Source organism: Poromitra crassiceps (genome assembly GCF_964638095.1).
Source record: "Poromitra crassiceps genome assembly, chromosome: 27".
NCBI classification, from domain to species: domain Eukaryota; kingdom Metazoa; phylum Chordata; class Actinopteri; order Beryciformes; family Melamphaidae; genus Poromitra; species Poromitra crassiceps.
The window spans coordinates 826,262-852,198 of NC_139650.1; the positions used below are offsets into that span (position 1 = coordinate 826,262).

At 43.7% G+C, this 25,937-nt stretch overlaps 1 protein-coding gene across 1 annotated transcript; it reads right to left on the reverse strand.

Annotated features, from left to right (window-relative positions):
- Positions 1-25,937, reverse strand: LOC310799000 (sodium-coupled neutral amino acid transporter 3-like; the record flags this gene model as incomplete). The annotated part of the gene is made up of 16 exons (XM_083661569.1): positions 1-105; positions 421-524; positions 1,260-1,404; positions 2,658-2,782; positions 3,425-3,525; positions 4,008-4,087; positions 4,984-5,136; positions 5,644-5,702; positions 10,590-10,672; positions 14,666-14,747; positions 15,543-15,635; positions 16,016-16,089; positions 23,211-23,326; positions 23,765-23,846; positions 24,120-24,152; positions 25,798-25,937. 16 exons carry the CDS (start codon positions 25,935-25,937, stop codon positions 1-3), a joined length of 1,575 nt encoding a protein of 524 aa, XP_083517695.1.

The following is a 25,937-nucleotide window of genomic DNA, read 5'->3' on the forward strand; positions in this document are numbered from 1 at the left end:
CTAGTGACCACTGCTGGCTGCTCTGCTCCCCGACGCCCTTTCAATGAAGATAAAGCTGAGGCTCATGATCATAAACAGGAAGCCTATCCCAGCAAAGCAGGCAGCCTAGAAAAGAGAAAGAAAGAGAGAGAGAGATATATATATACTTTCCTTATTGCTTTTCTCAGGGCGAGCAGTGTGTATACATGTTTCTGTATGTACTGTATATGGATATATAGCAGCAACTATTTCTGTCAGAAAGGTGTCTTTCCCTTTAATGTTTATGCCTTTTTATTTATTTATTTATTTATTTATTTACAATCAGCTCTAAATCTAAGTCTAATAAAATTAAGAGTAGCGTTTTTATTATTTTGAAATTACTAAACTAAATACAATTAAAAAATAATTATAATTTTCTCTCATTCTCAGGGGACGCCTCACCATGATTTTGGGGGTTGAGCGCAGGGGCTCCTCTTCTTTGGGTACAATACGAATGTAGAAGACTGCAGGGAAGATGAAGATGAGACAAGGGGCAGATGTGGCACCTGGGAAGCATAGGAAAAACACAAAATTATATAATGTACAGTAGCTCATTCCCCATGGCTGTACACTTAGATTAGAAAGTCTTTTTAGTCCTCAAAAGTGATTCTGGATTGATTGGGAACGAACGATATTATCACCAAATACAGCACTAAAACTGATTGATGTCTGTAATAAACTAAACTTTCCCCAGGTGATTTTCACTCTTTTTGCCCAAATGTCTTTATATTTAAATCCATCACTGTACAGCTGAGGAGTGCTTACTTCAAAGGAGATCAGCATTGTATGGTGAAATGTTATGTTATTATGTTATGTTGTGTTCTGATCTGTTCTTTTAAGATTATGCAAGTTTTTAATTTAATTGTTGTATGAGAGGGCATGTTGGACGGATGTGATAAGTATTGCATATTAAGCCACAACAAAGTAAGTCAATGAAAAAGATCTCTCCAAATGTTTAATAATCGTTGTACCCCCCCCCCCCCCCCCCCCCCATTCCCAAAGTATGTTACATACTGTGTGTTGGAATAAATTATCTCCAGAGCTGCATGTGTCTGGCAAAAGCCTGTGGGTCAGATTTAGTCTGCCATACATGTTTAGCCCACAGAACTGACCCCAATCTAAAACCCCATAGACTTTTCTCCTGACGAACCAAAATGGCGGCGATTTCTGGTTGACCGTAAAAATATATCATCCGTAGTGCCGTTGGACTTTAAAAACCACCCAGGATTTGTCTGACGTACCGATGATGCCGAAGATGCCCAAGATGTCGGGGGCAAAGATGACCAGCAGGTTGATGAAGATGAGGAGAATGACGGCGATGGCGATGTGGCGGGGCCAGTAGAAGGTCTTGTTGGGGAAGAGCATCTGCTGAATCGCTCTCCGTACCTGGTCGCAACAAGAGGCAAGCCACCTTCAGTCAGTGAACAAGCTTCACTGGCTCTGGAATCTACATAGCGTCACTGTCCGGCGGAAACCTCATATCTCCAAAAAAAAGCTATTTTTCACAAGGAAGAAGAAACAATCCCAATTTACCATAGTGTAATAGTAATAACAACATTAATAACAGTAATATAACATCTTCCGCCGGGCCAAAGTACCTGAAACTTTCACTGCTTATTTTTTGGGTACCCAGTAAATCCATAAATTTTATGGAAAAAAAGAATGAAAGAAAAAATAAATAAATGGCTGAATTTGGAGATAAGAGGTTTCCGCCGGACAGCAACGATACAGTTACTGTATGGAAGCAGCTGTACTTGTAAGCTGCGGGTCAGCCAGTGTGTACAGTGTGTATAAGCTGTGGGTCAGCCACAGTGTGTATAAGCTGCGGGTCAGCCACAGTGTGTACAGTGTGTATAAGCTGCGGGTCAGCCAGTGTGTACAGTGTGTATAAGCTGCAGGTCAGCCACAGTGTGTACAGTGTGTATAAGCTGCAGGTCAGCCACAGTGTGTACAGTGTGTATAAGCTGCGGGTCAGCCACAGTGTGTACAGTGTGTATAAGCTGTGGGTCAGCCACAGTGTGTACAGTGTGTATAAGCTGCGGGTCAGCCACAGTGTGTACAGTGTCAAGTCAAGTCAAGTCAAATTTTATTTATATAGCACCTTTCATACACAAAGGCAATTCAAGGTGCAGTGTGTATAAGCTGTGGGTCAGCCACAGTGTGTATAAGCTGCGGGTCAGCCACAGTGTGTACAGTGTGTATAAGCTGCAGGTCAGCCACAGTGTGTACAGTGTGTATAAGCTGCGGGTCAGCCACAGTGTGTACAGTGTGTATAAGCTGCAGGTCAGCCACAGTGTGTACAGTGTGTATAAGCTGCGGGTCAGCCACAGTGTGTCAGCCACAGTGTGTATAAGCTGTGGATCAGCCACAGTGTGTACAGTGTGTATAAGCTGCGGGTCAGCCACAGTGTGTACAAGCTGCGGGTCAGCCACAGTGTGTACAGTGTGTATAAGCTGCGGGTCAGCCACAGTGTGTACAGTGTGTATAAGCTGCGGGTCAGCCACCGTGTGTATAAGCTGCGGGTCAGCCACAGTGTGTATAAGCTGCGGGTCAGCCACAGTGTGTATAAGCTGCGGGTCAGCCACAGTGTGTACAGTGTGTATAAGCTGCGGGTCAGCCACAGTGTGTACAGTACTTACAGGGAAGAGCACAATGGGCACAGTGAGTGTGACAGCAGTGAGCACAGCCAGACGCACACACAAAATCAGATTGTCATACGGGTCAATGCGGCTGTAGGTGTGCAGCAGCTCCGCCTCCACCTCACCTAGAACAGACAGACACACTGGATTATAGAGTAGGTTCCAGGGCAGTGAGGCTCCAGGAAGAACACTCCATCCTGCAACAGCTGGCAAACGCTCAATTAAACTTAGAGTAATGCAGAAACCATTTACAGCCATAATATACAGTAGGTGAAATAGGGCTCCTTTGTAATGTGCCAGTGTAATAAAATCCATTTTATAACACCTTTTAAAAGTAGCTTAGCATAGTCGTGCAAATGATTCTTGTATGACCACTAGAGGGGGTAAGTGCATCATAATGCTGTTGAACCTCATGGATAAATGGTCCCTAGCAAAGTGATAACGTTTCAGATAAGATCAAATAAAATATATTGATATGAAAATAAACACTCAACAAATCAAATTCAAAAGTATGATCTGGCTTTCCTACTTTTGTGCTTTGGCTTGGCTATTAAATCACTGGAACATTGATATACAAATTTAGAAGCAAATGAGGCAGTGGAGCAATAGGACTGACAGAGGATAGATAGATAGATAGATTAGATAGATAGATAGATAGATAGATAGATAGATAGATAGATAGATAGATAGATAGATAGATAGATAGATAGATAGATAGATAGATAGATAGATAGATAATGTAGAGCGAGAAGGGAGGAAGGCCTCACCATAGAAAGTCAGGTATCCAAAAAGAGCAGCCAGGAAGTACATGGTGTACATGACTGCGATGGAGATGTTGGATACATGCTGCATCTTTTGCTTGGTGGGGCTGAAATAAGAAGAAATTGACATGTGACGTCACACACACACACACACACACACACACACACACACACGCACACACGCACACGCACACACACACACACACAATCAGAGCATCCAAAATATAATGCCCACACAATCATCACACACAGAGAGCTTGTGGCCTAGTTATTCATAAAATACCATCTTGAGCTGTGGGGTCATTTTTGTTACGGTTTGTGCAAAGATTTAATAACCCACCCGAATGAATCTTAGGAGAAGACGCAACAGTGGTCAAAGCAGGATGACAATCTGAAACTAACAACATGCTACATCATACCAGGCAAACGAGTGCATTGGTATCTGAAAAGGAAGTGAAAGCAGTGCATGTGACTCGGTGATGATCAGCCAAGCACAAAGCAGACGCAGTATAGCTTCCGTCTTTGGCGTGTTACTGATTTCCTGTCCAAAACTTTGCAGGAGTGTTGCATCCTGGGAAGGGGAACATACTTGCGCAACTCAGTGTAGATGGGCAGGACCTCGGGGTGGCACACAAAGGCGAACGCCAGGATGGGGATGGTGTAGGCCGTCTGAAAATGAACCCCGACAAGTCACCATAGATACAGAGGCGCCATCCCAGACGTCTTACCACCAACCTCGCGCTTTAGAGCCCAATGACCATTACTCCCTCAGACACATCACAGAGAGCTAATTGTTTCCCTGTGATTAACTTGGACCTGGGCGACTGACCAGCTTTAGCCTATTTAAGAATGCCTTTCTCGTAAGCTGCTGAGCAGCGGGGATCGGCTTTACTGGCCTGGGTTAGGAAAATCTTTCACATCTTTAAGGGCTTGCTAATAAAGACTTAGGACTTCATATTAGGAACAGCTAGTCAATGCTCGCTATGATGCACTGGAAAGTAAAACAATGTACAATTCAGCCAAACAGGTACAATGCAATGTACAATTAAGCATTTATCTGTAATTAAGAGTCTTTTTGGGCCCTGTCCTGTGGTGAAGGCAGGTTGTGTAACTGAAAAATGGGGCTATTTAGCGAAATGCCAGGTCTTTCCCATCTCACTTATTCCCCACTCATTTGACCTACAGAGGGCAAACATCCTCAGCCCACTGTATGCATTAGAATGCCAAAGCCATTTGGACTGTACTGTTAGCAGGAGCAGACATCTGAGGGGTCCCTGACACTGTCCATCTCTTCAACCTTATGCAATACTACTTATCCTGTTGATATTATAAACAGCTTGATAAAAGCTCTGATCTCCTTTCAGAAGACACCGGGGTTTGCGGAGTGCCTCAAACCAAGTGTGATTTCCATGCTGCCAAGACGCTGTGGTGTGTGTGTGTGATTCGGATTATAGACCGTCATTAGCAACATGCTGAAGATGACTATGAGTGCAAGTGGGTGGCTGTGGGTGGAGGTGGAGGTGGAGGTGATGGAGGTGACAGAGAGCGACATGCGTAAAACCTACTTGTGGGTTGAGGTTGACCATTTTGGGAACACAGGCAGGGTTAACCTCCCCACCAGGGTCTGTAGCGTTGACATATGTCATCCCGCTGACAGTGCTAGTGTTAAAAGAAAAGTCCACAAATGGACAGGGGGTGTTGAACTTTTTGTAGATGACCTGTCGAGGGGAGAGAGGAAAGGCGTTAACTGGAAACAAAGGCTGTGGGACGAAGCTAGCATACAGACAGGCAGAAAATATAGCAAGGCTCTGTTGGGCACTGAGAGAGAGGAGGGGAGAGAGAGAGAGGGGGAGAGAGAGAGAGAGATAGAGAGGGGGAGAGGGAGAGAGAGAAAGAGAAAGAGAGAGAGAGAGAGAGAGAGAGAGAGAGAGAGAGCGCAGTGTGTGGATTACAGCTCACACAACCAAAACTAGGTCAGAGAAACCCACAGAAGCATCACAGCAGTCTGAAACTGCAGGGTACAAATACTAGCCCATTGAAACGGGTAGATGGGAAGAGAAAACAACATCTTTTTACTGGCTGATCTCAGTACAGTATATCTGAATACGCTGCCCATTTATTTCTGCCGGTAGGCAAGAAAAGGACAAAGACATGACGTCTTGACACTTGTAGTTTTATGTCTTGACAGTTGTAGTTGTATTGGCACCAAGAGTAAGAGGACTTACCGAGATGAGGAAGAACACCATGCAGGTGAGGGAGAAGCCACTGGTGTATCCCAGGTATCCTGAAACACAGTGTGTTAGCGTCATTAGCATCACTCCCACCTGATATCACACTCCTTCATTACATCACTCCCCTGTTTTATATCACCTGATATCACACTCCTTCATTACATCACTCCCCTGATTATATCACCTGACATCACACTCCTCCATTACATCACTCCCCTGATTATATCACCTGATATCACACTCCTTCATTACATCACTCCCCTGATTATATCACCTGATATCACACTCCTCCATTACATCACTCCCCTGATTATATCACCTGACATCACACTCCTCCATTACATCACTCCCCTGATTATATCACCTGATATCACACTCCTTCATTACATCACTCCCCTGATTATATCACCTGACATCACACTCCTTCATTACATCACTCCCCTGATTATATCACCTGATATCACACTCCTTCATTACATCACTCCCCTGATTATATCACCTGACATCACACTCCTTCATTACATCACTCCCCTGATTATATCACCTGACATCACACTCCTCCATTACATCACTCCCCTGATTATATCACCTGATATCACACTCCTTCATTACATCACTCCCGTGATTATATCACCTGACATCACACTCCTTCATTACATCACTCCCCTGATTATATCACCTGATATCACACTCCTTCATTACATCACTCCCCTGATTATATCACCTGATATCACACTCCTTCATTACATCACTCCCCTGATTATATCACCTGATATCACACTCCTTCATTACATCACTCCCCTGATTAGATCACCTGATGTCACACTCCTTCATTACATCACTCCCCTGATTAGATCACCTGATATCACACTCCTTCATTACATCACTCCCCTGATTATATCACCTGACATCACACTCCTTCATTACATCACTCCCCTGATTATATCACCTGATATCACACTCCTTCATTACATCACTCCCCTGATTAGATCACCTGTTGTCACACTCCTTCATTACATCACTCCCCTGATTATGTCATTTGATATCACTCCTTCATTACACCTGATATCATACTCCTTCATTACATCACTCACCTGATATCACACTCCTTCATTACAGGGGCATGACACCATACTAAGGCTAACATGGAGGAAAAGGTAAATGTAGGCTCTAGGCATTATCTCTCATAGCCTTGACGCGATACTCAGCCTTCATTCTTCATTCTGAGTCTTGAAGTAGCACCACAATATGGTGTTGCAGGCTCTGCTGAAATGGCCTTACACATTCAAGATAACGTACTAGCAATCACAACAAAACAGTACATACTTTCCGCACAAGGTTGTTATCTGACGGATATGATAATCAATGTTCCCAAATATTTATATATTGTTCCCAATACCGAGCCCTTGTAAACATGTTAGAGTCTGTATTTTCTGATTTTTCCATTGAAAATGGCTGTTGTTCTTCTGCTTCCCGGCGGGGAAACAGTTGTTGTGTCTATGGGTGGAAACCTGTAATTACACATCAGGAAGAACAGAAATCACAGGCTCTGGCATGTTTACAAGGGCTCGCTATTGGAAACAATATATAAATATTTGGGAACATTGATTATCATATCCGTCAGATAACAACCTTGTGCGGGAAGTATGTCCTGTTTTATTGTGATTGCTATGTTATTGAAGATGTAAGGCCATTTTAGCGGAGCCTGCAACCCCATATTGTGGTGCTACTCCGAGACTCAGAATGAAGAATGAAGGCTGAGTCTCGCGTCAAGGCTATAACTCCCACTACTAATAACTAATCACTAATAATAACTAATCACTACTAATAACTCTAGGGAATATTTGGTCTATTTCAGACCATCTTTAAACGTATTGACCCGTGTCCATTTTGTCCCTTTGGGATAAATGGTATCTGTACGTTTTTTTTTTTTTTTAAATGGTTTCTTTCCACTATGATTGGTGGGTCAGGTTGACATGTTTAGATGTTTTGACATGTTTAGACTTTTGCTCTTAGAATAATTTTTTATTTCTATATTTCCATTGTTAATGGTTAATGGCAGATGGGTTGTGTTGCCCTTTTCTCTACACCTGGTGTGCATATACATTTTCGAAGAGCATGTAGCTCGAAACGCGTTACAACTCAACAATAAATCTGGAGAAAAGGAGCTCTGCAGTGTGCGAGTAGTTTTTATTCTTTTTGTATCACTAGTAATAACTCATCACTACTAATAACTAATCACTAGTAATAACTCATCACTACTAATAACTAATCACTACTAATAACTCATCACTACTAATAACTAGTAATACTAATAACATCTGTGTACTTCCTCTGACATTGCAGTAAGACTCTCAGATCAGAAGTACGAAAGTACGGCTTTTGTTGCAGCGGTTTGACTCTGACAAGGACATAACACTGTAAACGTGTGTTTTTTGGGGAACCACTGAGTGGGATTGTGGTGTCTATGGTAGCATCCATCTTCAAAGTTTGTCAGACACATAGCAACAGTAATCAAGGGGGGCGGGAGTTAATAGAAATGTTCCATATGATCAATTAAGAAAGGGGATATCTTCTGGTGAATGTTCTTCAAGTCTTGTGAGTCTTGTGGTGGACTAGACTGATCTAATGTGCTGGGAGCTGGAGGCCATCACTGGCCTCTGGTTGTACTGATCAGTTTTTCTGTTCTTGACTTGATGGACTCCCAATAAAAGGCCAGCCAATCCGCCTCTTTCTTTCTCCTTTACTGGCTGCCCCTGGCTGCTATTTTCTTCCTTTCTTCTCTCTTTCTTAGTTTCATGTCATTAGTAAATGGACCGGACTTTATATAGGGCTTTTTGCCAGTCTGACGACCGCTCAAATCGCTTTACAGTAATGTCTACATTCACCCATTCACGCTCACATTCACACACCGATGGTGTCTGCAGCCATGGCACCAGCTGCTCATCAGGAGAAGTTAGGGGTTCAGTTTCTTGCTCAAGGACCGTTCGACCGGACACGCTGCCGGGAGGAGCGAGCCGAGAACCAAGAACCTTTCGATTCCTAGGCAACTGCTCTAGCTCCTGAGCTACTGCTGCCCAACAGACAACTGCTCTAGCTCCTGAGCTACTGCTGCCCCACAGACAACTGATCTAGCTCCTGAGCTACTGCTGCCCAACAGACAACTGCTCTAGCTCCTGAGCTACTGCTGCCCAACAGACAACTGCTCTAGCTCCTGAGCTACTGCTCTAGCTCCTGAGCTACTGCTGCCCAACAGACAACTGCTCTAGCTCCTGAGCTACTGCTGCCCAACAGACAACTGCTCTAGCTCCTGAGCTACTGCTGCCCAACAGACAACTGCTCTAGCTCCTGAGCTACTGCTGCCCCACAGACAACTGATCTAGCTCCTGAGCTACTGCTGCCCTACAGACAACTGCTCTAGCTCCTGAGCTACTGCTGCCCAACAGACAACTGCTCTAGCTCCTGAGCTACTGCTCTAGCTCCTGAGCTACTGCTGCCCAACAGACAACTGCTCTAGCTCCTGAGCTACTGCTCCCCTACAGACAACTGCTCTAGCTCCTGAGCTACTGCTGCCCAACAGACAACTGCTCTAGCTCCTGAGCTACTGCTGCCCAACAGACAACTGCTCTAGCTCCTGAGCTACTGCTCCCCCACAGACAACTGCTCTAGCTCCTGAGCTACTGCTGCCCCACAGACAACCGCTCTAGCTCATGAGCTACTGCTGCCCCACAGACAACTGCTCTAGCTCCTGAGCTACAGACAACTGCTCTAGCTCCTGAGCTACAGACAACTGCTCTAGCTCCTGACCTACTGCTGCCCCACAGACAACTGCTCTAGCTCCTGAGCTACTGCTGCCCCACAGACAACTGCTCTAGCTCCTGAGCTACTGCTCCCCTACAGACAACTGCTCTAGCTCCTGAGCTACTGCTGCCCCACAGACAACTGCTCTAGCTCCTGAACTACTGCTCCCCTACAGACAACTGCTCTAGCTCCTGAGCTACTGCTCCCCCGCAGACAACTGCTCTAGCTCCTGAGCTACTGCTGTCCCACAGACAACTGCTCTAGCTCCTCAGCTACTGCTGCCCCACAGTCAACTGCTCTAGCTCCTGAGCTACTGCTCCCCCACAGACAACTGCTCTAGCTCCTGAGCTACTGCTCCCCTACAGACAACTGCTCTAGCTCCTGAGCTACTGCTCCCCTACAGACAACTGCTCTAGCTCCTGAGCTACTGCTCCCCCGCAGACAACTGCTCTAGCTCCTGAGCTACTGCTCCCCCACAGACAACTGCTCTAGCTCCTGAGCTACTGCTGCCCCACAGACATAATGATGCATTTTCCCACTGTTTCAACTGGGGCTGAGCTTACACAATTATGGCTCCAGAAACACACAGGAAACCTGCGGAAAGGCACTTGACTTCATTTTACATGGACATTATCCCACGGACACTATCCTACCTCCCTTGGAACTGCATGGAGGCCATGGAGACCATGTCTTCTGTTGCCCTTCCCCATGGCCATGATGCTCTGAGATCCCTAAGGCCACCTTGGCAGTGCCCTGCCAGCCTGCTACCAGTCAGTTGCTTTAAAAGCGTCAGTGGTCTCAGTTTAATGTAGCCTGCCCGAAAATCGCCCTTCACGATGTCAATAGAGCAATTGCCTTTGTGCCCTGGCATGTGGCCTTGTGCATCTGGTCTGAGTGGAAAAGGCAGGGGAGTCTGCCATGTAAGACGGGACAGACAGGACAGCTCGGAGAGAGAAAGAAGAGGGACGTAGTCAAGGGAAAACAGAGGAGAGAGGAAAGGAAGGAGAGGAGAAAGACAGAAGAGGAAAATATTCACATTTTGTGACAAACTTGTATACAAACCTTGCTTGTAGCCACAGACTGAAACACTGATTAGATTAGCATCACACTGTAAGAGAGACCAAATATGACACACTCACCTAGCTGTTTCATCAGAGCCAATGGCAGAATTACTGCAATTGATACTATGATCACGAGGTAGTTTCCCTCCAGATACCATTCACTGGAGAGAGGGGAAAAGACACAAAGAAATCAACAGTATTGATTTAGAATTACTTGATTTAAACACTCCACTCACTGTACTGTATGCTGTTTAAACATTTTCAATGTGTCATATATTGACTACTGTACCGATAGCTAGGAAAGAAGGTGCACATTATTTGATGAATCACTCCTAGGTTGGTAAGGGTGGTGCACTTTTATTATTCTAAAGTGGTCCTAGCCATGGTGCCATTCTCCTGCCATCCATCGGTCAAGGCAGGTTAGGGTGTGGAAACTGAGGTCTGAAGTCTAGACGCTGCCTATGAGTGCAGGCCCTGTCCAGCCTGTGGATACACATTCCACTGGTGCACTACAAGACACCACAGCCCGACTGGATGGAGGAGAGGAATAAGTCAAGTGAGGCAAACACACAGTACGACACACAGACTCCACTGACACAAGCCATCACATGGTGCCTTCTCTCACACAGCCCAGCCGCGTCCAGGGGAAGAAACACAGACTGCGAGCTATTTTTAGACGGAAACAGTCAGTGATTAATTCCATGTCTTCTGTGAGGTGGCAGACGTCACGGCGATACAGACGTCACGGCGATCCACACGTCACGGCGATACAGACGTCACGGTGATACAGACTGTCACAGCAATACAGCATCTGTAGGCTACACACGTTTCTCTTCATCTCTCCTGTCAGTCTGTCCTCTACAGCTGCCCTGCCATCTGGCCCAGGGATACAATCACTCATCAACACTATACTAGGCCTAGGGCTGGCGAATAAAGATTATGTTCATGATCGATTAATCTGACGATTGTTTTGACGACTAATCAATTAGTCGTTTGGTCTATACAATGTCACAGAATGGTGAAAAATGTCGATCACTTTTTCCCCAAAGCCCAAGATAACGTCCTCAAAAAATGTCTTCTTTTGACACGAGAAAATAGTCACATTTAAGAAGCTGGAACGAGATTATTTTATTTTTTTGTTTTTGTTTTTCCGTAAAAATTAACGATTAATCGATTATAAAAAAAATAATTGGTGATTAATTTTCGGTCGATCGACTAATCAACACTGATACACACACACACGCACACTTATTTACACACATACATGCACAAGAATTACACTCATATGTACAAGCAGTGACAAAAACCTGATAATACAGGCAGAAATGCATAAAGAAACAGCGACTAACACTCCATGCTGACCACCACCAGTAGTAGCTCTCTAATAGCTGGAGTGGTGGACTGATTGGTTTATTGATTGTGAAGTTCATTATCCACGCTGAGCTGCTCACACGCACGGACACAAATAGGCAGCGCTGTATGCAGCTGCACACACACAGTATATCAATGTAAACAAAACCCCCACTGAGAGAGTGACATGATGCCACCGGGACAACGCAGGCTGTCATTTCCAATAAACACACTGACTGTCTGTTGGCCACGGCCCACAGCACAGCACACTGCTACACACAAGCAAAACAACACTGCCTGACACCAGAACATATAGCAGAAGACTTACAACCAGCATGCTCTTAGCCAATCTACTAAAATACTAGTATATACTAGTATATCAATTAAGGATGCATGATATTGGATCCCCCCCCCCCCCCCGATATCCGATATTTTCTAACTCTTTTGGCCAACGCCGTTACTGATATATGCACGGATTATCTCTCCACCTAATTTCAGAGAACATCAAGTCACCCTATGAATGAATGAAGGAATGAACACATTATTATGCTTATTCTTATCGTGATGGCCCACTGGCAGATGCAGACATAAACACAATGTTTTTCCAAATGTACACATTCACTGAGCAAAATAAGAAAACTAATGTACTTCATGTAAATTGTCATATTTTTTTATTTATGTAACATTTGATTATAAAAGCAAAACTGTAAGATTCATCCTTCCATCATTCATTATAGTATTCATATTATTATATTAATTTTGCACGCACCCTCACCCCGGGGACATGGCGTCGAGCATTTATCTAGCATTGAACAAGCATCGAGCATTTGGGTATAATTAAAGCATCATTTTATCGGCCTGTCATATCGGCAGAAATGTTCGTGTTGGGCGATATTTCATTTTATAACCATTATCGGCCGATACCGCGGGCCAACTGTGGCCTGTAGTCAACCTGGCATGAACCCTCCTGCCCCTAATCTCAACATGTCTGAGCAAGGGCATTCAGGAATACTGAATTTTAGTAGTCCCACAAGGTAGTCGACTAGTCGATTAATCGTGGGAGATTATAATGTAGATTATCAATTTTCGTCAAAAAGGTCTCAAAAACAGCCAGTAAAAGGTTAACTAATGTAGGTGGGACAAGCCCCATCTTATGTGAAATAGTCCTGGTTGGCACGGAGAGGCTGTTTACGAATGAGCCGCACAACCCCAGCAACCTGTCCTCGCTGGAGAGAGCACCTGTTTGACTGCAGTAACAACATACTGTAGACAGGAGTCTTTCCCTCTCGAAATACCTTCATTTCTGTTGATTTAACATGGCATCACGTAGAAAATTATTGTTCAAACAAATATATCTTCAATTGATTTATTGATTTATATTGTTTAATCCTAAAACCAGAAAGTAACGAGTAGTCGACTATCATGCACAGTGTCGACTAGTGGTTTTGATAGTTGACTAATCTACTAGTTGGAATCAGCTTCAAGCGTTCTGTGCCAAGTGCCTACGCTTTTCTGATATATTCGTTGCACCGTAAAGTGTAATCATCACTGTATATTTAAATGAGAGGGTACAAACCCTCTCTGGCAAAATGAGCATGAAGCTCTGTGCCACACTCCATTCATCCAGGCCAGGGGTTGTGTAACAGAGTGCACCGCTGTCCTCCTCCCTGCTCCTCACCCACTGCTTTACATGTCTCACAGAAAGGCTCAGACTGCGCTGGGCGGTTGGGGGAGGTGGGCTTACATTTCAACTTCCAACCATGGAAGTGAGTCCTGTTTGTGTCTCCAAGGCCACCTGCACTGGCCAGTGATATCCTGTGGTTTACGTTTGCAGCCCTGGAGTCTAACCGTGTTTTGATGTGCGCCTCTCTCTCTGTGGCCGCGCTGCCCTCTCCTCCCGGGGGTCAGTCTCACAGCTGTTCTTAGGCCAGCGGCACGGCACACTCGGGGGCACCGGGCCCGCCAACTGGCACAGCCAGCCAGCATGACTGTGTGAACTCAGGCACAAGTGATGTTGCTTTTTGAATCCTTAACCCTGTTCGGAATCGGTCCATATGACAGAAATAGTGGACTATTTAGTGTGTTGCCTTTATTTATTTTTATATTGTCAGAATTCTCAACTGTTAATTTGATTCACTATTTAGTCCACTATACAATACCCACAATGCACAGCGATTTCTAGTGAACAGCAAAAGTACCCTACATTTTCACCGGTATACCACAATGCAAAGCGGCCGTCTTTACCGGAGAAGAAGTAAGTTTTAAAACGCGTCATTCTTAAAGAGACAGCAGTAATATATATATATATATATATATATATATATATATATATATATATATATATATATATATATATTTAAGCAATATAGCATGAGAGCTAGTGTGTTGTGGCAAATATATCTGCGAAGTATTAGTAAAGTTATAAGCGAAGATCGATTCACAAGGATCTGACAGCTGTCTCCGCCATTTGTTTTTTTTGAGGTAACCAAAGGCTTTTAGTAAGAGAGTTGCCATGGCAACCAATAACCCATGGCCATGGGTTATTGGAGTGGGTTATTGGATTTATACAATGGCTGTGAACCAATCAGATTGCTTGATTTGAGAGAGCCGTTTTATAAATATATATATATATATATATATATATATATATATATATATATATATATATATATATATATGGATTTAACCTCTTATACATGTAAGTTTGAAGATGTGCACTCCTCTCTACATGATATGATGTGTATCAGTACTGCGGTGTGAATGGAATGAATCATTCTGCATTATGCATAGAGCGGACCACTCACCCTGCAGGCTTATCCACCTTCAGGAAGGCCTGGATGACCAGAGGAAACTCATACTTGACTATGTACAGGTAACTGGACATGGCTGTGGAGGGGAGGTACAGGTGGAGCCATGAGTCCGAGATACACACAGGCTAGCACACACGCACGGAAGCACACACACACACACACACACACACACACACACACACACACACACACACACACACACACACACACACACACTCACTCAGCAACACACACACACACACACACACACACTCTCAGCAGTTTTTTAATAAACAAATAAACAAACACACACACAAACAAACAAACAAACAAACAAACAAACACACACACTCACTCAGCAGCACACACATATACACACTAGAGCACACGTGTTAATCCCGAGCAGGATGCAAACACCCAATCATAGGATATTATGAGTATTATTATCCTGGAAACTGTCACAGGGGAGGGGGAGAGGGATTATCACTCTAAATTTAGATTGTATTGTAAAAGACACACACAACACACACACACACACACACACACACACACACACACAATCCAAAACAAAAGCACAAAACACTTGTTGCTTTTTCATTATGCAGATATTCTTCTAAACCACGTACTTTTAAATCATCTGTGAACCAAATCTCCATTTGCATTTGTGTCATGGTGTTGTTCATGTCAGTCTTAATATCTGCCTCCGCTGTCAACACATTCTAAAATGATTCACTTCATCATTCTGACAGGCATAAAGAAGCCAGAAGCAACGGTGAGTTAGCTGTACTTGACGTGTGTGTGTGTGTGTGTGTGTGTGTGTGTGTGTGTGTGTGTGTGTGTGTGTGTGTGTGTGTGTGTGGAGATGGCAGTGAGTGTGTGACAGAGGCCTCACCTCCAATATTCTGCAGCGTGATGGCGATGCCTGCAGCCATCTTCCCTGGTGTCCCAAACGCCCTGTAGCCCAGCTGCTCATAAGCACGGATACCTGAGGCACCAGACAAGAACATAACTCAGTGCATTCAGTCCATACCTGGGGTTGTGAAGGACACATTTTGATTCAACTTACGTTTGATGGCGTTGGGTTTGCAATTAGGAGTTGGAACACTGTGATCTGACATTGGAGGGTAATTTAAGCATCTTTGAGTATTCAGAAAAGCGCTATATAAGTCCTATCATTATTATTCATAATTTAGAGGTTTGCAAATCAGAATATGTCGCTTTGGGTCGGTGCGCTGGACTGTCCTCAAACCCAAAGCGTCCTGGGAAAATGAGAACCGTGTGGACTCACAATGTTTCTCCAAAATCACATCACATACAGTCCAGTACATACCTACAATACATACCTACATACAGTCCAGTACATACCTACAATACCAGATGACTTGAGCAGTAAATGGATGGAATATGCTGAGAGGACTGCAACCACTGTTAGGAGTATCCTGAAAAAGACAGACCACAAATAATCAGAAGAAGAAGAAATAATCTGAATCAAAATATTCATCAGCAGCAAAAACAGGACTATAATAACTATTATCTGTTTTTTGTTTTGTTTTGTTTTTTACTTTTGGAAGCAATTCTAGATTACATTCTGGCTGTACAGCACTGTAAAGTATTTATACAGCTGCAGCAGTATAGAGATACATTTCCTCCATGCTGGAGCAGAGAATGTGTTGGAGGACTGGACTCCCTGTGGCTCCAGTTCACCATGGGCTGCCCTCTCAGTCCATCTGCCCTCTACCACAGACAGGAAGTAACCACACACATCTGCCCTCTACCACAGGAAGTAACAACACACATCAGATGAACTCTCTAACAATGCACCACAATGGTGGAATAACCCATCCCAATCACAACAGCAGTCATTCCCCATGCTCCCAACAAACTCTCCTCAAAAAGTTCTTCAGCGTGTCATTTCTGAGACAGTATCTTCACCCTACCCAGCTTTAAAAATGAGCCTCCTACAGCCTCTGAGAGACAGTAATGTTGGCCGCGGATGCCGGCGTCTGCAAATCATTTGGTGCACTGCCCCCCGTCAAGGCACTTCTTGGCTGGTGCCCCTGGGCACTCGACCAATGCCATATATAATCCAACCCAGCTCTCTCTCTCTCTCTCTCTTTGGAATGGCCAGGCGGCATGTCTTTCACCTCAACTTCAACTCTTGGTCCATTCACGTGCTTGTGTGTGTGTGTGTGTGTGTGTGTGTGTGTGTGTGTGTGTCTATGTGTGTGTGTGTGTGTGTGTGTGTGTGTGTGTGTGTGTGTGTGTGTGTGTGTGTGTGTGTGTGTGTGTGTGTGTGTGTGCGCGTGCGTGCGTGCGTGCGTGTGGAAAAATGCAAGGCCAACTTGTGGTGAAGGGTTCAGCTTCTGCAGTGGTGGTGGGAGGACAGATCTGCTGATAATCAGACCAATGTGCTGATAGTCAGACAGTTTGACACACTTGAGTTACTGTAGCTCTCCTCCTCGCAGCGTTCCCCCCACTGCATTCCTACCAGGGCCAGGGCCAAAGCCTCTGCGCCCGCCAACAATAATGTGTGGAACATGACATTTCAGGCCACTAGGAAAAACGGAAGATTTCCAAGCGTATAGCTACAGCACGTGTTATAGGAACACTATCCGAGTATATTCAACAACCTTGAACAGACAGGAGTCACATTGTGGCTCATTGTGGTACTAAAAGTATCCTTACTTCACACACGTCCTTAGTGCAATGTGAATGTTGCAAGGTGTATTACAATCAACCATAAAGCAGAAGCCTAATCTAAAATGGATTGTGTTTCTCACATCTTCAGCACTCTGGCAGGGGAAGCCTAATCTAAACCAGATTGTGTTTCTCACATCTTCAGCACTCTGACAGGGGAAGCCTAATCTAAACCAGATTGTGTTTCTCACATCTTCAGCACTCTGACAGGGGAAGCCTAATCTAAACCAGATTGTGTTTCTCACATCTTCAGCACTCTGACAGGGGAAGCCTAATCTAAACCAGATTGTGTTTCTCACATCTTCAGCACTCTGGCAGGGGAAGCCTAATCTAAACTAGATTGTGTTTCTCACATCTTCAGCACTCTGGCATGGGAAGCCTAATCTAAACCAGATTGTGTTTCTCACATCTTCAGCACTCTGGCAGGGGAAGCCTAATCTAAACCAGATTGTGTTTCTCACAGCTTCAGTCAGCACTCTGGCAGGGGAAGCCTAATCTAAACCAGATTGTGTTTCTCACATCTTCAGCATTCTGACAGGGGAAGCCTAATCTAAACCAGATTGTGTTTCTCACATCTTCAGCACTCTGGCAGGGGAAGCCTAATCTAAACCAGATTGTGTTTCTCACAGCTTCAGTCAGCACTCTGGCAGGGGAAGCCTAATCTAAACCAGATTGTGTTTCTCACATCTTCAGCATTCTGACAGGGGAAGCCTAATCTAAACCAGATTGTGTTTCTCACATCTTCAGCACTCTGGCAGGGGAAGCCTAATCTAAACCAGATTGTGTTTCTCACATCTTCAGCATTCTGACAGGGGAAGCCTAATCTAAACCAGATTGTGTTTCTCACATCTTCAGCACTCTGGCATGGGAAGCCTAATCTAAACCAGATTGTGTTTCTCACATCTTCAGCACTCTGGCAGGGGAAGCCTAATCTAAACCAGATTGTGTTTCTCACATCTTCAGCATTCTGACAGGGGAAGCCTAATCTAAACCAGATTGTGTTTCTCACATCTTCAGCACTCTGGCAGGGGAAGCCTAATCTAAACCAGATTGTGTTTCTCACAGTTTAAGCATTCTGACAGGGGAAGCCTAATCTAAACCAGATTGCGTTTCTCACAGCTTCAGCATTCTGACAGGGGCCAAATCGAGTCACACCCTCATATACCGTTAGGCCGCGTCATGCCTCACAGCAGTCTAAAGAACAGTGGATGAGTAGAAGGCCTGACAATCCTTTATGGTTCAACTGTTCAAAAGTCCAGGTGACCCGGTCAGTGGAGAGAACAAGAACAACCACAGTACATCTGGATGATTTTTTGTTGTTGGGTTTTCATTTGTCATAGTTTTCCTCCCTGGGTTCAGGAAAATGCACTGCTTTCATTTAGGTCTTCTGTCCCCTTTGGGAGTGCAGCCTACAATTCAGAATGACACAACAACAACAAAAGAGAGTATATAGCGGCAATTGCCACCCTGCAGCTCATTGTGTGGACCACAGACAAACTGCTTGTATTTCTTTGGAGAATATGTCACGACCCTGCGTCTATCTCTCTGTAGCTTTCATGTGATGCAAGGCAGCGGTAACACTGATGTGCACAGAAGAGGCAGGGAGACAGAGGGACAGAGCTTTACATCTAGAATGGGATCAATCAGTGATCCTCACTATTTTTTCCATGAGAGCCGCACTGGCAGGACAAGTCAATAGGAGAGACACTTTTACCGCAAAACACCTGAATTCTGTCTGTATTTTACTGTTTACGCTATTTTTAATCATCAGAGTGTCTAATAATGTGATGAATGCATAAATAAATAATAAACAATAAGATATAACAGTATATTTCTAATAGTTTTTAATAATAGTATATAAAACAATACAGCCACAAAGTCCTGAATAAATTCTTCAGGTCTTGAATCTGTTGATGAGCTGCACTGAGCTGTCATGTAGCCTCAGCTACTGTTATGGAATTTATTGAGTTGCCTCGTATCTGAAGGCTCTGAGTGAATTAGTTTAATACAGAGTGAACGCTTTTATTTTGAAGGCATCAGCCATACCATTTTACCATTTTATACCAATTTATTGCCAAATGCTTTGTGATTCAACGGTCAGAAAGTCGCCAGATCTCTTTTGAGAAATAAAGTCGCTAGGAGGGCACGATGATGCAATATTCCACGTTGAATGAAGTGTGCTGCGAGCCGCCAATTAAAGCTTAACGAGCTGCATGCAGCTCCCGAGCAGCGGAATGAGTAACACTGACTGGATAAATAAATAAATAAATGAATAAATAAATAAATACATACATATGGCAGCTACCTGTCACACTTGGTCTAACATTAGTGCAAAAGCTAAAGTGTATTAATCAGATACTTAAGCCTAGAATAATCACTTACAGAAAGACTGCAGCCTTTGGTGACACAGGGTTCAGTCATTCCAGACAGCAGACGACTTGAAAAAGCACGGTCACACCACTCAGCTCACAATAAGGAGCTTTCTCACACACGATGGAAAATCGTCTAGACACGACTGCCTAAGAAATTAGCTTGAATACAGACAGTCCTTGAATAATATGTGAGTGGACGATGGGTGTCTAGCATTGAAATTAGCTTGAATACAGAAAGTCCTTGCTGCCTGTGACCTAAAATGGGAAGAGAACATCTATAGGTTTATGAAGAGTAGGAAGTAGAGTGCGCACATCAGTTTATTGACGTTTCGCTCATTACGATCTTCATCGAGATCGAGATCGTAATGATCAAAACATCAATAAACTGACCGGAACCTTAATGATCAGTGTGCAGACTTTATTTCAAGAACATCTAGGTTTACACCCTACCCTAGCTACAAATCCATTAAGCTGAGCCATGGCATTAGTACAAATATCCAAAGCATTGTTTGACCCCTTGGCGGAGCTTTGTATCGTAATCCTATCCAGGGATGCTTGGTTCAAAATTTGGGCTGCCTGAATTTTCTAATCCTAATAAGAATGCGAAGTGTTTGTGTCCGAATATGTGAGTGAGTGAGCAGAATTGTGTTCGGCCACAGCTATGCCAATTTACGTGCAATCGTGCTGAATCTTTCAGGAAGTGTAAAGAGCACCCCTGCGGGTGACCTAACGGAGGCAGATTTTTTTAATTAGGTAATTAGGACCGACTAAATATGGGTAAAAATGGCTAATTAGTGGCCTAAATGCCTCAACACAGGTTCGGCACCATGGAGAGCTCCAGAGTGGAGCAACACACAGGTGAGCGGAGTTTGAATCAGCCAGTGAACTCTGGAGCAGCACACACCTGAGCGGAGTTAGAATCAGCCAGTGAAGTGGATGATGAAAACCCTCTGGGCAGAGAGAGGAGAGGCTGCATGCCTACTCTGTGAGCGAGGCCTGACTATATGGTCAGTCAAAAAGAGACGGGTATTCAGCTAAGTATTATGAGGGCTTAGAGAAGTTGGCTCAGCCAGATTCAGTGGGAGGCAACTTGCAATATAACACTGATAGGAAGAGGTGTCAAAACAGCATGAGGAGGAGGTGCAGGTGTTGATGTTTCCTATGCTATCTAGTGAGATGGCCTTCTAGAAACATGAGCCAGATTATTTTGAGAAACACGCAGTCAGCAGAATCATGAAGAGACAATAACTTTTGAATGCATCGACCTGTGCAAACAGTAGCTGTTAAAAAGATTCATTGTTGGAGGAGCTAAACAAAGGTGAAAAATCACACCCAGGTGTTGAAGCAAACGTCCGACCTGTGCGTGCGTCCGTCCACGTGCCCATCCGTGCTGTGTGTGCATGCGTGTGTGTGTGTGTGTGTGTGTGTGTGTGTGTGTGCTAGGGATGGGCATCGAATTTCGAATTTTCGAATAATCGTTGTTATTATCAAGGTCGACTTTTATTATTGAAATTCGAAATTCGATTTTTTTTTTTTTTTTTTTTTTTTTTTTTTTGAGTGAAATGTTGCATTGTCTCCCCTGATTCTAAGTATAGTCAAATCGCTTGGTTTGAGCAAGTAAAACAATTTTTATAAGCATTTTAAGCAAGGTTTATGGAAAAATGAATGGCGGATGAAATCCCATGAAGAGGGAGAGGGGGTGACTTTGGCACCCCTTTGGCACTCAGACCTGAGCCTACTAAATATTTAATGAACCACTCATGATTGTCAAAACTGTTTTTTATTTTCGAAAATGTCAATGTCATGTAACATGTTCTTTACTTCAGTGGTGCAATGCTTGTTTGAGCTAAAAATCCACAGCAGAAGCTTTTTATATTAATTAATAAAGCCGTAGACTTAGAATCAGGGGAGACAATGCAACATTTCACTCCCAAAAAAAAAAAAAAAAAAAAAAAAATTTACATTTTTATTTTTATTTTCGAATTTCGAATTAAATTCGAATTTGGCCAGCGAATTTCGAATAGTGTTTTTGCTAGAAATGCCCATCCCTAGTGTGTGCGCGTGCATTACTGGCCTGTGTGTGTTTCGAGCCACTCACTTGCGTGCCAAAGTCTCGCCCATGAGGAAATGAATTCGCCATTAATTTCCAGACGTGTCTTAAACTGTGTGCGTGTGTGCGTGAATGTGTCATGCGTGTGACCGTGTGTGCGTGCGTGCGTGTATTACCGACGAACGGAACGCTACCGTCCTCTGTCTGTCTGTGCAGACCAGGGACCTAGGGTCGTCGGGGCCACACCCCCTTCCTTGTCACCTCGAGCCAGTCTGCCCAAAATCTCGGTGCGCTTCCCCAAATCTCGGTGAACTCCCCCAAATCGCGGTGAACTCCCCAAAATCGCGGTGAACTCTCCCAAATCACGGTGAACTCCCCCAAATCTCACCATACAAGCACAAAGTCACTTATAGAAGTGGCTGCGCTGCTTAAAGTTTTTATTCAAATTGCCACATATACAGTATATGTATTCACCTTATGTAGTCCCGCCCACTTGACTTGACCCAGTTGTGTTATGACTTCCTGTTCAAAACACCTCTGTCTGTTTTACCTGGTCACTACCGCACTGTCACAGGAAATGTAAACACAATGGGAAGTAACTGGCTGACCCCTGTGTTGGAACATAAGGTGAATACGAGTTGTGTGCTGTAATTCACATATACAGTATATATATAAGAGTTGTGTGCTGTAACTTTCTTGACAACTCACCACACCACTCAAAATGCACATCATTGTGTTGGTTTAATGCTCTGTGATTTTGAGGGGGGAGGGATGATTCCAGGCCTGATACCCAATATCTCTCATTCCAAGTGATGGGTTGACTATGCTGCTAGCTACTGCTATGTGCTACGTGTCACTGTTCAATCCTTGCTCACAAAGGGTGACAACTGATTAGACATCTCTGCAGCTGAAAGGTCATGGGACCACCAGAGCATCTAAACCAGAGAGAGAGGATAAAAAACACCTACTGTTCATAATGAAATCATATGATCAGTGTAGCAGCTGCATTAGACAGTGGTGTTCTCTGACCCTCAAGTATGCATATGGTCTCTGCAGAGAATAGACCATGCAGAAATCCATCATGGTAATTACATTGGTTTAGCACTAATAAGTCAATCTGAGCCCTACCTCTTTTATACTTGACATTATTCCATAGGCCTTGAAGACAAATTAATCTCAGCATATTCATTTATAAAACATGCTTCGCTTCATCAGTTTATGTGTTGCTGTCATAAACCAAAAGGCGTGCTGCTACTGGTTAACAGTCGCTAACAATTAAGTGCTATTTCTGTGCGAAGCAGACCTCCAGTGGAAAGAGCTTAACGGAAAACAAATGAGTCAGATAACATCTGTGAGACCTCATTTAGCTCTAATGTTCCAAACATGCAGTCACGTATTGACGTTCCATCTACTCATCCATCCATTCATACTATGCACTTACAGAAACAGGACCACGCCCGTGTTGGCCATGGCGTACGCCAGACCCAGGATTCCACTTCCCATGATTGCGTTGCCCAAGTTGAAGACTGACATCCCAAACGAGGTTTTCCCCTCAAACTGATGCCATTGTAGAGAGATGAATAAACAGGTATAAGTATATATACAATATATAAGCTACAATTAGGGATGCACGATATATCGGCGTTCATATCGGTATCGGCTGATGTTAGTCATTTTTTAACACGTTCGGCATCGGTCCGATGTCGCAATATTAATATCGGTTATCGGTATCAGCCAACATTTTCACATTGAGAGGAAACAATGCGGTAAATCCGGGCTTTTCCAAATGTTTTGGAAATAAAGAAATGCATTACTTTTTCAAATTCACAGTGTTTACATGTGTTTTTCACTATGTACACAATTTGATTATCATACAAATGTGTTTTTGTACAGATCATATCGACATCGGTAAATATCGGCGATCGGCCAAAATGTTCATATCGGTGCATCCCTAGCTACAATTAAGAAGAGTTTGCTGGCTTTGTTTGAACTTACATCTGTAAAGCGCGTGGTCTTCTTGTCCTCCATGCTTGATAAGAACTCCTGGCTCTCTGCTGTGCCCTCAGTTCTGTGGGGACTAATGGGAGAAAACACTCGTAAGAACACTCAGAAGTCACTCAAGCACAACCCCTGGATCCATTCGTTTCACAAGAGCAGAGCTAAATATCCCTAACCCGCAAAAAGAAAAGAAGAGAGAGAGCAAACGAACAAAACGTTTAAAAAAGTTACTATATAACTTATAAAAGTGACTTTTCTGTCCATGTGGCATAACGATTTTACTCATAATAATAAGTGAAACAGACAGCACACTGAATTTGAAAGACATTTTTTGCTGATCATTGGTACATACCTGGCATTCTGGGCACTATTGGGAACAACCTGCCTACAAAGCAGTGTAGAGAGACGTCATCCATCACCCAACGAGAGCACAAAGTGGAAAAACAACAGCCTCAGTGACAAAATAATGACAGTGAAGGGGACTTCTGTATGCAAATCAACTGTGTCCTGGACAGATGCATTTGAATAGAAGCATCTACTGTATTAGATAGAAGTATAAAGACAAGAATACAGTGTCCTGATCATTTAGGCATTCAGAATCAGGTAGCAGGTTCAGTGTCTTGCTCAAGGACACTTGGGAAAGATAATGTAAGTTAGTGTGCACAATATTGGGATTGCATCTGGGACCTTCTGGTTATTGGACAGTCACTATAATACTAATACATGAGAGGCGACATGTGATATCTCTGATAAGGCACACAGCATGTCAATGTGATGTGACACATGAGAGATGACATGTGATAAAGAAGTAATAGTATTATATGTGCCCTATTGCATCTTTAACCCCAGAAAATAAAATAATTAAAAGGCATTTTAAGAAATGTTAATGAACATTATGGCAAATGTAACCCTTCCAAATGAAAAGCCAAGGGGTTAAGGTCTCAGATGTGTTTTATTTCATGTTTCTAGCAACTACACAGGCTGAGAAGATTTTGGTGAACGTGGACATTTACTGCAGCAACAGTAACGTTTAGCAATCGCCGTTTCGCAGTCGTCTTGAAATACAACAGCAAATTCTTCAAAACTGTCACTCACCCAATGAGCCTTGGCTAGCGTGTCAACAGTCACATCATAATCTGAATCTTCTTATTCATTGATGTTGTCGTCCTCAAAGTAAGTCGTACTCCGTTCAGGGTCGTCACTTATCTTACTGTCTGAAACGCAGCCATGCTAAATTGCCACCGTGCAGCAGAACGTGCGGAATTGCCAACGTTCACTAAAGCCTTGAGGCTGAGCAGATTTGGAACATGAGATAAATAAATCTGAAATTACATCAGCATCATTCACTTCATCCTCTAACTAGAGTTGCCGTGTTTGGGAATCGTCTGGATCAATGCCACTTCCTTGACTTGCCTTGTCAGTCATTTGTAGTTCAGCTTTGGAAAACTTTCCAAACCGTCCAGGCAAAAAGAAAAAAACTACGAAACCCACAATGCATTTCACCTTCGCCAAGTCTATTTCAGCTAATCACGATGCATTTCATCGGTCACATGTCTTGAAACAACGATATACGTCACTACGCCTCTGCGTCGCAGCCGGGATGAAAGGGAAAACAACACACACGCTGCTGCAGGTCTGAAAGTGATATACACGCAAATGCTGCATCAGGTATCAATGGGTTAAAGGGGTAGTTCACATTTTTTAAAGCCTAGCCCGATTTGCTAGTACTCACCAATTTAGTTTAGTTTATTAGAATCCCCATTAGCTGCAGCAAATGCTACAGCTATTCTTACTGGGGTCCCAAATGATGATGTCGATTGGTAGAGTTCTTTCTCAGCACAATCCATGCTGTGAGCATGATCCCTTTTGTGAACTATCCCTTTAAATAATGACAACTAGCCAGGACAGGATCTTCAAATGAAAGAGTTTCTGAATACTGTGACAGGTTAAAAGTGTGACCATGTAGCACATGTATGAGCGTGGTGTATATCAATGCTCATGATAATGGGTATAATTACGAGTCTACTTACTTCTCAGTGTCCTCCTCTGCAGGTGGCGTTTTGGCTGATGCTGTGGTCTCATCCCCGGCCTCATAGCCTTTTCCATTGGGAACGGCGTTGACCTCAGCCGGGGCAGTTTCCACCGTCTCGGCTGCTTTATCCTCACTCAT